Genomic DNA, 16,642 nt, shown 5'->3' with positions numbered 1-16,642 from the left:
GTTCTTTGGAACTCTGAATTCAAATGCATATATCTGTCCTTTTTTCCTTTGACTTTCACTTATCTTCTATCCACAGCTATTTGTAAGGTCTCCTCAGACAGCCATTTTTCCTTCTTGCACTTCTTTTCCTTGGAATGGTCTTGATTCCTGCCTTCTGTACTGTGTCATGAACCTCTGTCCATAGTTCTTCAGGCATTCTTGTCTATCACACCTAATCCTTTGAATCTATTTCTCACTTTCACTGTATAATAGTAAGGGATTAGATTTAAGTCATACCTGAATGGTCTAGTCGTTTTCCCTATTTTCTTCAATTTAAGCCTGAATTTGGCAATAAGGAGATCATGGTCTGTGCCACAGTCAGTTCTTAGTCTTGTTTTTGCTGACTGTAGATAACTTCTTCATCTTTGGTTGCAAATAATATAATCAATCTGATTTTGTTATTGACCATCTGGTGATGTCCGTGTGTAGAATCTCTTCTTGTGTTGTTGGAAGAGGGTGTTTGCTATGACCAGTGCGTTCTCTTGGCAAAACTCTTTTACCTTTTGCCCTATTTCATTCTGTACTCCAAGGCCAAATATTCCTGTACTCCTGTCAGTATAACACAGTCTCAATTAACGTTGTTTCCTAAGAAGACCTGAAAGATTTTTTTTTTTTAATATAAGGGGGCAAGAATCCCTTAAAAGAAATGGGGTAGCCATCACATTCAACAATAGAGACCGAAACACAGTACTTGGATGCAATCTCAAAAATGACAGAATTATCTCTGTTTGTTTCCAAGGCAAACCATTCAATATCAGGGTAATCCAAGTCAATGCCCTCACCAGTAATTCTGAAGTAGCTGAAGTTGAATGATTCTATGAAGATCTCTGAGACCTTGTAGAACTAACACCCCAAAAGGTGTCCTTTTTATAGGGGACTGGGGTGCAAAAGTAGAAAATCAAGAAACACCTGGAGTAACAGCAAATTTGGCCTTGGTGTACAGAATGAAGCAGGGCAAAGGATATTAAGAGTTTTGCCAAGAGAATACACGGTCATAGCAAACACCCTCTTCTAACAAGACAAGAGAAGACTCTACACAGGACATCACCAGATGGTCAATACCTAAATCAGATATAGTCTTTGCAGCCAAAGATTAAGAAGCTCTATACAGTCAGCAAAAACAAGACCAGGAGCTGACTGTGCCTCAGATTATGAACTCATAATCGACAAATTCAGACTTAAACTGAAGGAAGTAGGGAAAACAACTAGACCATTCAGGTATGACCTAAACCTAATCCCTTATGATTATACAGTGTAAGTGAGAAATAGATTTAAGTGACCAGATCTGACAGACAGAGTGCCTGATGAAAAATGGACAGAGGTTCATGAAATTGTACAGGAGACAGGATCAAGAGCATTCCAAAGAAAAAGAAATGCAGAAAAGAAAAATGGCTGTCTGAGGATGCCTTACAAATAGCTATGAAAAGAAAATAGTAAAATGCAAAGGAGAAAAGAAAAGATATACCCATTTGAATGTAGCGCTCCCAAGAATAGTAAAGAGATAAAGAAAGCCTTCCTCAGTGATCAGTGTAAAGAAGTAGAGGAAGACAATCGAATGGGAAAGTCTAGAGATCTCTTCAAAAAAATTAGAGATACTAAGGGCACATTTCATGCAATGACGGGCTCAATAAAGAACAGAAATTGTAAGGACCTAACAGAAGCAGAAGCTATTAGAAAGAGGTGGCAAGATTACACAGAAGAACTGTACAAAAAAGACCTTCATGACCCAGATAATCATGATGGTATCATCACTCACCTATAGCTAGACATTCTGGAATGTGAAGTCAAGTGGGCCCCAGGAAGCATCGCTATGAACAAAGCTAGTGGAGGTGATGGAATTCCAGTTGAGCTATTTCAAATCCTGAAAGATGATGCTGTGAAAGTGCTGCAATATGTGCAGCAATAAAGTGCACTCAATAAGCCAACAAATTTGGAAAACTCAGCAGTGGCCACAGGACTGGAAAAGATCAGTTTTCATTCCAATCCCAAAGAAAGGCAATGTCAAAGAATGCTCAAACTATCACACAATTGCAGTCATCTCAAAACTCATCTTATAGCTCAACATTCAGAAAACTAAGATCACGGCCTCCAATCCATCACTTCATGGCAAAAAGATGGGGAAACAGTGGAAACAGTGACAGATTTTATTTTGGGGGCTCCAAAATCACTGCAGATGGTGACTGCAGCCATGAAATTAAAAGATGCTTGCTCCTAGGAAGAAAAGTAATGACCATTCTAGACAGCATATTAAAAGGCAGAGACACTACTTTGCCAACAAATGTCCATCTAGTCAAGGCTATAGGTTTTCCAATAGTCATGTACGGATGTGAGAGTTGGACTATAAAGAAAGCTGACAGCCAAAGAATTGATGCTTTTGAACTGTGGTTTTGGAGAAGATTCTTGAGATTCCCTTGAAGTGCAAGGAGATCCAACAAGTCCATTCTGAAAGAGAGCAGTCCTGAATGTTCATTGGAAGGACTGATGTTAAAGATGAGTCTCTAATACTTTGGCCCCCTGATGCAAAAAGCTGACTCATTGTAAAAGACCCTGATTCTGGGAAAGATTGAAGGTGGGAGGAGAAGGGGACGACAGAGGATGAGATGTTTGTATGCCCTCACCAACTCAATGGACATGAGTTTGAATAAATCTGGGTGTTGGCGATGGACAGGGAGGCCTGGCGTGCTGCAATCTATGGGGTCTCAAAGAGTTGGACATGACTAAGCAACTGAACTGAACTGAATATTTCTTATTTTATTGGTAGGCTTTGAATAGCTATGTTACAAACACTACTGGTTCCATAATCCTTCATGAACTTGCTCTCAACCAGCATTTTGTTTTCAAAATAATCAGTCTAGATGAGATGAGGATAATGATAACAATGACTTAAAAATTGTTTTCATGTATGTAGTATACACCCAAAACACTTTTAAGAAACACAACTCATAATTTCTAGATGGAAGATGCTACTATAACCTAGAAAAAATATCTTCTTAATTTCTAGAATTACTTGCACTTCTGCAGTAAGATTCAAAACATTACTAAGAAGTTATTTAAAAATGAAATGAATGACTTTGTTTTTAATTATCTTCCCTCTTAGTAACAACAGATAGATGTAACAGAATCAGAAAGATATCAGTTGGCATCAAAAGATAAGAAAGGATTAACAGAAGGTGAAAGCAATGGAGGGGCTGAACCAGACCATAATGAAACTACATCAACTCATAACCACTAAAAGTGACACTAACTTCTAGAGAAGAAGACGTATAAGTTAATATCAGAAATGTACTGTGATTTTGTATGTCTAAAACTTGTAGTTTTAGTCATCTTTAGGTTAAAATGAAAAATATATAAAATTTTACTGCATGGTATCTTTTAATTATTTTCTTACCAAATCCATTGAATTAACTTCATAATATTCAATTTTAAAATTTATCTACTTAATATATATGTGAAAAGATAGGTGCCTGTGTCTGATGAATCTACAGAAAACTGCAAACCAGTATTGATGGCCGAAGGGAGCAGAATGAACACCATGCCTTATAGACTGGTTTCGTCTACGCTGAGGTAATTAAGGAAGCCTGAGATAGAACTTAAGCCCAAGATACAATGCAACACCGATTTGTGAGATGGTGTCCTGTAAGGCCTGCAAGTACATAGACATTCACACCGACACTAATTTAGAAAGAGAAAATGCTTTAAAACAAGTTTAACAAGATATAAGATTGACTTCCTCTTCATGTAATTTAAAAATAGTCTAATAGCACAAAAGAAATGCAATGACACAAGCATAGCCTCTGTTCCTTTTTAATTTTCTCAAGACTTTCTTTTTTAAGACCCCCATTTTTTTCATTTACTTTTCATGCTGCTGCTGCTGCTAAGTCGCTTCAGTCGTGTCCGACTCTGTGTGACCTCATAGAGGGCAGCCCACCAGGCTCCCCCGTCCCTGGGATTCTCCAGGCAAGAACACTGGAGTGGGTTGCCATTTCCTTCTCCATAAAAGGGTCTTATTTTAACTAAGACAAATATTAACAAATAAATGTGGTAATTTTCACATTCAGACTTTTGTCTTATGAATATTACACAGAAAGCTGATGACAAGCCTTGACTTTAGAACAATAACAACAACAACAAAAAAAAAAACAGAGAAAACAAATTGTTTTTTTTTTCTTTTTTTTTATTTTTTTTTTAATTTTTTTTATTTTATTTTATTATTTTTTTTTAGTTTTTATTTTTTAATTTTTTTTTTTTTGTTTTTTTTTAATTTATTATTTTTTTTATTTTTTTTATTTTTTAAATTTTAAAATCTTTAATTCTTACATGCATTCCCAAACATGAACCCCCCTCCCACCTCCCTCCCCATAACATCTTTCTGGGTCATCCCCATGCACCAGCCCCAAGCATGCTGCATCCTGCGTCAGACATAGACTGGCGATTCAATTCACATGATAGTATGCATGTTAGAATGTCATTCTCCCAAATCATCCCACCCTCTCCCTCTCCCTCTGAGTCCAAAAAGTCCGTTATACACAGCTGTGTCTCTTTCCCTGTCTTGCATACAGGGTCGTCATTGCCATCTTCCTAAATTCCATATATATGTGTTAGTATACTGTATTGGTGTTTTTCTTTCTGGCTTACTTCACTCTGTATAATCGGCTCCAGTTTCATCCATCTCATCAGAACTGATTCAAATGAATTCTTTTTAACGGCTGAGTAATACTCCATTGTGTATATGTACCACAGCTTGCTTATCCATTCATCTGCTGATGGACATCTAGGTTGTTTCCATGTCCTGGCTATTATAAACAGTGCTGCGATGAACATTGGGGTACATGTGTCTCTTTCAATTCTGGTTTCCTCGGTGTGTATGCCCAGAAGTGGGATTGCTGGGTCATAAGGTAGTTCTATTTGCAATTTTTAAGGAATCTCCACACTGTTCTCCATAGTGGCTGTACTAGTTTGCATTCCCACCAGCAGTGTAGGAGGGTTCCCTTTTCTCCACACCCTCGCCAGCATTTATTGCTTGCAGATTTTTGGATCGCAGCCATTCTGACTGGTGTGAAGTGGTACCTCATTGTGGTTTTGATTTGCATTTCTCTAATAATGAGTGATGTTGAGCATCTTTTCATGTGTTTGTTAGCCATCCGTATGTCTTCTTTGGAGAAATGTCTATTTAGTTCTTTGGCCCATTTTTTGATTGGGTCGTTTATTTTTCTGGAGTTGAGCTGCAGAAGTTGCTTGTATATTTTTGAGATTAGTTGTTTGTCAGTTGCTTCATTTGCTATTATTTTCTCCCATTCAGATGGCTGTCTTTTCACCTTGCTTATATTTTCCTTTGTTGTGCAGAAGCTTTTAATTTTAATTAGATCCCATTTGTTTATTTTTGCTTTGATTTCCAGAATTCTGGGAGGTGGATCATAGAGGATCCTGCTGTGATTTATGTCTGAGAGTGTTTTGCCTATGTTCTCCTCTAGGAGTTTTATAGTTTCTGATCTTACATTTAGATCTTTAATCCATTTTGAGTTTATTTTTGTGTGTGGTGTTAGAAAGTGATCTAGTTTCATTCTTTTACAAGTGGTTGACCAGTTTTCCCAGCACCACTTGTTAAAGAGATTGTCTTTACTCCATTGTATATTCTTGCCTCCTTTGTCAAAGATAAGGTGTCCATATGTGTGTGGATTTATCTCTGGGCTTTCTATTTTGTTCCATTGATCTATATGTCTGTCTTTGTGCCAGTACCATACTGTCTTGATGACTGTGGCTTTGTAGTAGAGCCTGAAGTCAGGCAAGTTGATTCCTCCAGTTCCATTCTTCTTTCTCAAGATTGCTTTGGCTATTCGAGGTTTTTGTATTTCCATACAAATCTTGAAATTATTTGTTCTAGTTCTGTGAAAATGTGCCTGGTAGCTTGATAGGGATTGCATTGAATTTGTAAATTGCTTTGGGTAGTATACTCATTTTCACTATATTGATTCTTCCAATCCATGAACATGGTATATTTCTCCATCTATTAGTGTCCTCTTTGATTTCTTTCATCAGTGTTTTATAGTTTTCTATATATAGGTCTTTAGTTTCTTTAGGTAGATATATTCCTAAGTATTTTATTCTTTTCGTTGCAGTGGTGAATGGAATTGTTTCCTTAATTTCTTTTTCTACTTTCTCATTATTCGTGTATAGGAATGAAAGGGATTTCTGTGTGTTGATTTTATATCCTGCAACTTTACTATATTCATTGATTAGCTCTAGTAATTTTCTGGTGGAGTCTTTAGGGTTTTCCATGTAGAGGATCATGTCATCTGCAAACAGTGAGTTTTACTTCTTCTTTTCCAATTTGGATTCCTTTTAGAAATCTTCCAGCAAACAAAAGCCCAGGTCCAGATGGCTTCACAGCTGAATTCTACCAAAAATTTCGAGAAGAGCTAACACCTATCCTACTCAAACTCTTCCAGAAATTGCAGAGGAAGGTAAACTTCCAAACTCATTCTATGAGGCCACCATCACCCTAATACCAAAACCTGACAAAGATGTCACAAAAAAAGAAAACTACAGGCCAATATCTCTGATGAACATAGATGCAAAAATCCTCAACAAAATTCTAGCAATCAGAATCCAACAACACATTAAAAAGATCATACACCATGACCAAGTGGGCTTTATCCCAGGGATGCAAGGATTCTTCAATATCCGCAAATCAATCAATGTAATTCACCACATTAACAAATTGAAAATAAAAACCATATGATTATCTCAATAGATGCAGAGAAGGCCTTTGACAAAATTCAACATCCATTTATGATAAAAACTCTCCAGAAAGCAGGAATAGAAGGAACATACCTCAACATAATAAAAGCTATCTATGACAAACCCACAGCAAACATTATCCTCAATGGTGAAAAATTGAAAGCATTTCCCCTAAAGTCAGGAACAAGACAAGGGTGCCCACTTTCAGAAAACAAATTGTTTTTATATTGTTTTTTTTTTTTTTTTTTTTTGGCAAGTAATATAAAAGTGTATGCATATTTGGATTCAAATATGAGACATATCAGAAAGGACATGACCTGACTGAGAAGTCTTTGTTTATTGGTCAGAAAGAATAAAAAAGGAAATAAAGCTAGCAAGTATAAATCACTTCCTCAAAATGCACTGAGATAGTTTCTAGTATTTTTACATTTTTCTCATAAATGTTTGTCAAAATTTATGTAAAAGAAGCCCTGTAAATGGCAAGCACTGATGAAAATAGGTTTCATTTTCTTATTATATATTTTCATCAAAAATAAAGAGTGTAGAAATAAGCAAAGCAAATAAAGACTAAGCTAATTAATTTCTATAAAAGTTTATAACTATCATTTAAATTAAAATAATGTGTAAATAAGTATAATATTTCATTTGTTGTTCAGTTTTTATATGCCTCAAGAAGCTTTAAAAAGGAAAAAATTCCATAATGTTTATGATCCATATAATAAACATTTCTTGAATAATACCTGATGCCAACCACTATATTAGATACCTGAAGTCCCAAAACGGACAAAAAATAAAAATAAAAACAGTTCCATTGCCTAAGAGATCACAACCTACTGGGAGAAGACAGAAACAAACTAATCATTAGTATAAAAGAGGCGAATGTTACATTGGTATGAATGGACTATAATACAGCAGCATGATAGAATATGCTTTCCAGCATGGTATGAAAATATTAATTTCTTCAATAAATTATATCTCAATTTGTTCAGGAACATAATGTCTAATAATAATTTTAATATGGAAGAGTCACAATTGACTTTAAAATGCTAATCTAAGGAAAAAAAAAAACCATTCTTTTTATCCATGAGGAAAGTAGGTAATATTAATGCTAAGGGCCATATTTTAAATTTTCCAAAAACCTTAGTGTGTTTTCTAAATGACAGCAGTCATGCAGAGTCCTAATGCCATTTCAGCTCTGTGCTCAGGAAACTATTTGCATAGATGGAACCTAAGGAGGCTACTATGGATATTCATTTCATGTTTAGAGATGTTACAGATTGTGTTGTCTAAAATCAATAGGATCAACTATATGTGTATGATATTGTGTACAAACAAAACTACAGGTTGCTTATTGGCTTATTTTCCACATCATCTGGCTAATTTACTCAGATCTTTCCTCTAAAATATTTGAAGTGACAATATGCCATATGATCATTCACATAGTAAATACCATTATAAAAAGTATGTGCCTCTGTAAGGGCAAAAATTTTGCATGTGTGAATTCATTTTATTTTTCAAATTTAATATAAAAATGTACATTTTTGATATTATACTTTTTTCATTACATTTTTTTCTACATTAGTGGACTGGCAGGTGACTAATTGCATTCCTACATAAAATATCCAGATCTCATTTAAGGCAATATCAAGTGATTTCAGAGATTTTGATAACTCTGCACTTACTATTTTTGATACTGTTTCCTGAAGAAGGTGATCATGTATGCACATGGATGTAAAACCGCCTGTCATCTCATGATCCACTCTTTCATCTCACTATTTTTTTTAAAAAATTGTTCAAAGTGAGCAATATCAATCACTCATGATTTAAATGAGGAAATGCACATTTTACTTCATTCAATTTTATTTTTATGACAATAAGAATTCCTTTTTATTAGATCTTTGTTGGTGATAACATCATACACAAGTGCATTATTGGAGCAATTAATGTGTTCATGGGTCATTTGTATGAAAAAAAGGTTTCATCCTTTCATAATACAAAATTCATATCATTGAACCTAAATGAATAAGAGTAGTGTGAATTTAATGTGAACAGACGGAGCTTGCTTAATATATATTTCAAAATATAGATTATAGCATTTTACACATGTGAGAATCTGGAATGACCCCAAAGCAAAGGATATGGTGTCTATGTTTCTCATAAGACAGTGTTTCATGTAAAAAAATTCTCCCTACAAACTGAATGTGAGAACCCGGGATCAATATTCCCTTAGAAGGAAAAATGCCATGCATATCATTAGCATTATCTCTTCTGCCATCACTTGTCACTGATTTGTAGCCTAGATTAGGTGGTTTTATAGTCACAAAGCCACAAAGTACCAGCAGTATGTGACTAGTAACAAAAATAAGCCTTTTGACTAGAAAGGAACATTCTAGTGAAAGAAGGATGTGCACAAAAAATGTGCATAGTTGCTCACCTCAGAATGGGTAGCACATTAATACATCTGTCAAAGTCAATATTATTCTGTATCTAAACTTAAGATAACAGAATCTTACAAGGAACAATAGACTGGTGCAAAATTTGGAAAGGAATACAAGGCTGTATATTGTTATGCAGTTTATTTAACCTATAAGCAGAGTATATCATGCGAAATGCTGGGCTGGATAAACCACAAACTGAAATCAAGATTGCTGGGAGAAGTATCAACCTCAGATATGTAAATGATACTACTCTAATGGCAGAAAGTGAAGAGGAACTAAAGAGCCTCTTGATGAAACTGAAAGAGGAGAGTGAAAAAGCTGGCTTAAAATTCAACATTCAAAACGCTAAGATCACGGTCTCCTGTCCCATCGCTTCATTGCAGATAGATGGGGAAAAAGTGGAAACAGAGACAGATTTCATTTTCTTGGGCTCCAAAATCACTGTGGATGGTGACTGGAGCCATGAAGTGAAAAGATGCTTGCTCCTTGGAAGGAAAGCTATGATAAAACTTGATAGTGTATTAAAAGGCAAAGACAGCACTTTACCAACATAGGTCTATGTAGTCAAAGCTATGGTTTCTCCAGTAGTCATGCATGGATGTGAGGGCTGGACCATTATGAAGGTTGAGCAACAAAGAATTGATGCCTTTGAATTGCAGTGCTGGAGTTGACTCTTGAGAGTTTCTTAGAAAGCAAGGAGATCACACTAGACCATCCTAAAGGAAATCAGTCCTGAATATTCACTGGAACGACTGATGCTGAAGCTGAAACTCCAATACTTTGGCTAACTGAAGTGAAGAGCTAGCTCACTGGAAAAGACCTTGAGGCTGGCAAAGATAGAAGGCAAAAGGAGAAGAGGGAAGCAGAGAACAAGATGGTTAGACAGCATCACTGACTCAGTGGACATAAATCTAAGCAAACTCTGGGAGATAGTAAGGCAGAGAAGTCTGGCATGCTGCAGTCCATCAGGTTACAAGGAGTTGGGCATGACTAGCGATTGAACAACAACAGCAACAACAACAAACTTGAGATTATTAAAATTCCAAGATGTCTTCATTAGTTTGACTTATGTATTTTATTATATAATTATTTTAAAAAGAGAAGAAGAAAAAAAATAGAATAAGAGGTGGGGGGAAAAGATATTCACCATGTATCTGGAAAGCATAATACACCATCAATGTTTTCTTTTTTTTTTTCCTTACAATAGTCGTCAATTACTAGCAAAGATATAGGAACTTGCCAAATCAAGGCTGTAATACTTTGTAAGAATTACAAATAATTCAGGAAGTAAGCTGTATGTTAATTAGGCATTTGAGTAGCAATTTCTTATCTACAGCTTCCTCAGGAGCTTTATTTAAAAGAATAAAATACATTACATTTCTTGAGTTATTACTATTTGCCAGGGACTATTCTAGGTGTTGGAGATATAGAAGAAAACAAGATAGCCATAATCTGGGGCCCCTTGAGGCTTATAGTTTAGTGGGATAAATGATAATACACTAATTAATAAATAAACTAAATAAATGACATATATTGTTTGCCTATGTGGATAATAGTACATAGTTCTTTGGTTGCTGAGAAGAAATATTCTCAAATTTATGGTAGCCAAAAGAAGTACTAGAGAAATCAGAGAATATGGACTGGAAAAATGACAAGGGGGCAGTTGTAATTTAAGATGATCATGCAGTTTCCCTGCAACGATAATATTTGTGCCAAAACCCAAAGAAGACAAGAGAGCGATCTTTGAAAATATTTGGTACCACTGTTTTAGTGAATGCGAAAGCCTGGGTCTGGCTTGGAATCTGTTTGGCAATTTCCAGGAGCCGGCTGGAGTCTGAGTAATGGAGTGAGGTAAGGGCCGGGGGGGCACCACTTCTAAGAAGTAAGGGAGGGGAGGTTTGTTAGGGTCCTTTCCCACAATAACAACTTTAACTTTAAGCTTTACTTTTAACTTTAAGCTGAAGAAAAATTACCGAAATTACCAAAATTCTGAAAGACTGGAGACAAGTGGTTACTAAGGTGACATCTCACAATTTAAACCTGTCACATCAGCTGGCATTGACTAGTCACCTAATCTGATGTTGTTATTGATTAAAAACATTAGTGACCAGGAAAAATTACTGTCACACATCAATGGCCTTTCCATACAGTTTAAGCTTATCAAATAAAAGAAAAAGAGAGAGATTTCACTTTAAAATATAAACAAAATAAAATATAAGTAGTTGTCTATACTCTCTAGCTCAGATATCAACATTTGTACAAAAGCAAATTTGTTGCAGATAACTTTTTATTGAGAGAGGAGGATGAATTGATTTCTGAAACTGCCTGTGGTTGATCTTGGACAAATTACTTTATATTTCTGGAACTCCATGTTTGTTTCATCTGTAAAATGACAGGGGTGAAGTAATAAATTTAAAAGTGTCCCTTTATGGTCTGAAATGTTATGATCTAAAAATGAAAATTATATTGTAAATACAGCCTATATATAAAAACATCACATAATCTATCTGAAGAGGCAGATTGCTAATCTTCTGTAAAACTAAAACCTAAATATTATATGCCCATGCATGAAAATGGTGTGAAAACAAAAGAAGCATATGAAGCATATAGAAAAATTTATTTTTTTAAATCACCGTAGAGTTGTTTTGATTCAAAATTGAACACTTCTTTCGAGCAACCAAAGAGCTATGCTGCCACCTACTGGTCAAATGATCAGCACCTACACGACGTTGCAATTCCTTATTATTAAAAAATAAAAACTCAAAGAAAAAAACAGAGCAATAAATATCTACCCAGGATCAGAACAGAGTCATCACATTCTAAAATGAGGACTATAATTCTATTTAGATCTCTGTATTTATTATAAACCAAATATTACTGCTATTTTTCAGGTGGTCTTATCTAATAAGGGTGCAACACATTTCTCATGGACTTTGTATAGAGGAAAACATCACTGATACACTGATCAAAGTTCCAGTATTCTGTTCTTTTAAAGTAACAAAAAATGTATTTTTACCAGACTCCCACAAACAAACGATTTAGTTTCAGAAGTCAAAATTTAAGTACTTTTTAAAAAAAGAAAACCTCAAATAAGTCTTGGTTAATGACTATCTATAATAAAAGTGAGTCATGTAAAAGTTTTAAACACTAATGTCCCTAAAATAGCCGTGGTACTCTACCATTTTCATTTAGAAACATTAGCACCTAAGGAACTTACAGGACTGCTGAAAAAGTAGTCATTTGTTCATCTGTAACTTCTTATTCTTGTAAGAAAAAACTTAGCAGTTTGTGCAGTTTTTAAGGTGCTATCCCCACCGCTGATTATGTGATAATGCAGTCCTTTGATATGATCCTTTTTCTTTAGCTATTTGTCACCTCCAAAACAAGCACTTCTCTTTTCAACAAATAGAAACTTTTCATGCCCATAAGACAAAATAAAACATAAAAACTTAGGGGGAAATATAAATCAAGCATTAAAAAAATTAAGCTAGCATAATTTGCATTCCATAATTTGTTCCAAAAAAAGATCTTGCTGTGTGTGTATTCTTTCATTTAGAACGAAATTGTAGAGACGGGAGAAGGAAAGAGTGCATCAAATAACTTCCGTGCTTGCTCTCAGAGCAAAGCCACTCTGAGAGCCTGAGTGCTTTGAACCACCTGGCTTTAATGTTCCTATCCCTGAATCCTTAATCAAATAGATTACCTCATCAGAAAGATTTTTTTGAAAACTTGCTTAAAATTTCATTTTCCTTTAACAAAGCAAACTCTCAAATTCCTCCAAATATATTTCATGCTCTGAATGGTACTTAAAACTTTCATTAGTGAAGTGAAATTTGCCCAGTCGTGTCTGACTCTTTGAGATCCCATGGACTATACACTCCATGGAATTCTCCAGGCCAGAACACTGGAGTGGGTAGCCTTTCCCTTCTCCAGGGGATCTTCCCAACCCAGGGATCAAACCCAGGTCTCCTGCATTGCAGGCAGATTCTTTTAGCAGCTGAGCCACAGCTATATTATTTCATTTTTAATGTTTTTATATTATACAGGTGTGTGTGTGTCTGTGTGTGTATACACATGCATATATACACACACACACATATATACATACACATAAAGTTTTCCTCTCTTTGTCATTTTCTCTCACTTTCTACATCTCTCTTTCATTATCTCTTATGTCTGAATTCTCTTAAATCTCTTTTTGTGTATGCCCATATTCTTAAACACTGAATAATCAAATGTACTGAAGCAAGGGCAGATAACTTCTACTTTTATACAAAGCATTGATTTAAATTCATGCACTACTTCTTATAATAACTTAAAATAACCTTTTAAATCTAGAAATTTAAAAAAATTGTTTCATTCATAATGACATTGTGAAGGCTAAAGGAAATATTAATATCATTCTTTAGGGTGCTTATCTTTTATGTTACCTGAAGTGAAGTCTCTCAGTCGTGTCCAACTCTTTGCGACCCCGTGGACTGTAGCCCACCAGGCTCCTCTGTCCATGGGATTCTCCAGGTGAGAATACTGGAGTGGGTTGCCATTTCCTTCTCCAGGGGATCTTCCCAACCCAGGGATCGAACCCAGGTCTCCTGCATTGCAGGCAGATGCTTTAACCTCTGAGCCACCATTATTCCTGATACATAGTGGAAAGATTATTTTGAAAATAAACCACCTTGATCACAATTCAGAGAACAAAATATACATTACCCACATAACATTTTTTTTAATTTTATTTATTGATGTAGAACATTTATTTATTTATTCCATGGAACACTCAAAGTTTAGATCAGTGGGAATTTTAATCAAAGAATTGTACATTTTCTTCCCACATATATCACTTTGCATTAGGAAATGACATTGTGATCCATTTCACTACAATATTACAAAATATTTACAAGAAAATATTAAAAATAACTCAAACATGAAAGGCAAAATGGGGTGAAATAAACTGGTTTTTCCAGAAATCTCTACTCCAGTGCCCACAGCACACAATAAGAGAGCCAAAACAAATAACAAAGTTCCCCTTGATCACAAGTTTCCAAGGAATTGGAGTAGGGGAAGAAATCTGCTGAAAATGGTGGTATGAAAGGGGATGGATGTTATTAGCAGCACTGCTTCAATAACCAATTTATTTTGAATGAAATACCCTCTCTTTTATATGCAGTAAATTCTGAACAAGGCTAAACTTTAAGATATTCCTTGAAATGAAATTAAAAATACCCTGACAGTGAAAGAAACTCTTCCACCTAAGCTGAGTAAGAGCCTCTTTCTCCATGAACCACTGATGTGAACAGAAGCCTGACCTAGCATCCAAAGCTGTCACAGCAGCCCTTCCATCTCTTTCGTGAAAGCCTCATAGACATCGTCCTTAGTCTGCACTGACACGGGAACTGATGGGCCAGATTTGGGTGCTGTTTTGTCAAGAGGCACAGCAGAATCATCCTCAGACTTTCTCTGGGGAGCAGCAGCAGCCCCTTTATTCTCCCAACGCACCTGCAGTGTGGTCGGCACGAATCGTGTGATATCTGCCTTGGGATTAGTGATCTGTGGCTTGGCACTGATTGTTGCCGTGGCTTTCTTCTCGATGGTGGCTGCGCTTGTGTCATCTGCCTTGGGTCGCTGGATCAAGTTGGAGGCAGCACTTAGAACCCCCAGGTTGGGTAAGGGAGCTGGTGGGAAGAGCCCTGGTGGGGCAGGTTCAAGAGGAGGCACCAGAGGTGGGCGCATCATGCCAGGACGGGGTGGAGGGATACCTGGAGGAGCAGGGGGAGGTAGCCATGGTGGGGGTCCCCGAGGAGGAGGGCCAGGAGGCAGACCTGGGGGTGGGCCAGGAGGAGAGTCAGGGGGTCGACCGGGTGGTGGGCTTGGAGGTAAGAGGCGGGGCAGAGGCCCTCGGAGTCCTGGCATTCCAGGCAGTCTCAGGAAGGGAGGAGCTCCTGGAGGTGGTCCAGGAGGAAGGCCTGTAGGTGGTCCAGGTGGCCGTAAAGGTGGAGCAGGTGGCGGTCGAAGCGGAGGTGGTCCTGGCATGGGGGGTACTTGTATCTGAGATGGAGGAACAGGCTGTGCAGGGGCTTGCTGCTGGGAAGCTGCAGACGTGCCATCAGAGAGAGATTCCTCCTTATGCTGTTTCTGTGATTGCTTTTCTGCTTTGGAATCATCCGAATCTTCATCATTGTCCTCTGAAAATTCCTCGACTTCGCCTCCCTCCTCAGGGATTTCCTGACCTGCCATTCGAAGCATCATGGCTTGGAGAGGAGTCAGCTCCTTCATCGTCTTCTTCTTCTTCTTCTTCCTAGATTTTCCAGGCGTATCTGCAAACCGTACACTCAGACCTGATTTCTTTTCTTCATTGTTTTCTCTCTCAGTGTCATCACGGTGCACAAATTCATCCCCTTCACTTTCTCCATCTGATCTGTCACTGTCGCTGTCATCAGTACTGTCGCCATGCTTATCCTGGTCCATGCCTTCAGGATAGCCATCATCTTCACTGGTGCTAGAAACATCATTGTCATGACCCCGCTGAGCAAATTCAGGACTATATAACATGTCTTCATCTCGCCTACGAGTGGGAAGATCTAGGGCAAAGCCCACTTTGCGGCCATACATTTGTAAGACTTGAGGAGGAAGTGGGCGTGGGGGAGGACCTGGAGGTTTCCTGCCAGGGGGCATATGTGGAACGCCATGTCCAAGAAGAGGAAGTATAGAAACTGCCCGAGTTGGAGGTCCATAGGCTGAGGTCTTCTTAAGGATGGAGGGTGGCTGGGCCCCAGGGAGTGGAATGTCCTGGATCAAAATGTTGGAAGGAGCATGCGGCATATCTGGCAGAGGAATACTCTCCACTTCCACATGCTGGGCATTCTTGACAGCATCAAAATGCTGGCTAAGTTGAGCCCTCTTCTGTTCATATTCTATTTCTAGCTTTCTCAATTCTTTGTAAATATCTGGATTCTCTTTCTCATAGAGTCGTAGAATACGTTCAAATGTTTCACGTAGCTTTTTACGCTTATTTTTCAGCACTTTCTCATTTAACTGTGGCTGCTGCACTGGGTTAAACTCCATTTCATCCAATTATTCCATGTCCTGGATAATTTGTTTCGGATCCTTCATCTTTAAAACTGTAGCTCGTACCATCATGTGCTGTTTTTTGTTCTTCTTTAATTTTCTTTAACATTTTTAAAAATTTTATAATTAAATATCTTCAATATATAATGGTGCTGTGGCAGATTCATGTTGATGTATGCAAAACCAATACAATATTGTAAAGTAATTAACCTCCAATTAAAATAAATAAATTTATATAAAAAAAAGAAAGAGGTTATATATTTTGAATATTCATGCTAATTGTTTAATCTAATCCAATCTAACATAGTCACTTTTCATTGAATTAGCCTGGAAAAATATTTTATTTCAGTCATAATGTATAT

The 16,642-nt window shown here is 36.9% G+C and overlaps 1 protein-coding gene across 1 annotated transcript; it reads right to left on the bottom strand.

Moving 5' to 3' along the window:
- Nucleotides 1-13,963: 13,963 nt before the first annotated feature.
- On the bottom strand, nt 13,964-16,378 carry LOC114108872 (WW domain-binding protein 11-like). The gene has a single exon (XM_042234928.2). The coding sequence runs from the start codon at nt 16,275-16,277 to the stop codon at nt 14,538-14,540; it is 1,740 nt and encodes a 579-aa protein (XP_042090862.2). The 5' UTR covers nt 16,278-16,378; the 3' UTR covers nt 13,964-14,537.
- Nucleotides 16,379-16,642: the final 264 nt, after the last annotated feature.

This window comes from Ovis aries, chromosome 17 (genome assembly GCF_016772045.2).
Source record: "Ovis aries strain OAR_USU_Benz2616 breed Rambouillet chromosome 17, ARS-UI_Ramb_v3.0, whole genome shotgun sequence".
Lineage (NCBI taxonomy): Eukaryota > Metazoa > Chordata > Mammalia > Artiodactyla > Bovidae > Ovis > Ovis aries.
Note: the sequence above shows the minus strand (reverse complement) of the source record. Positions and strands in the feature narration are given on the sequence as shown.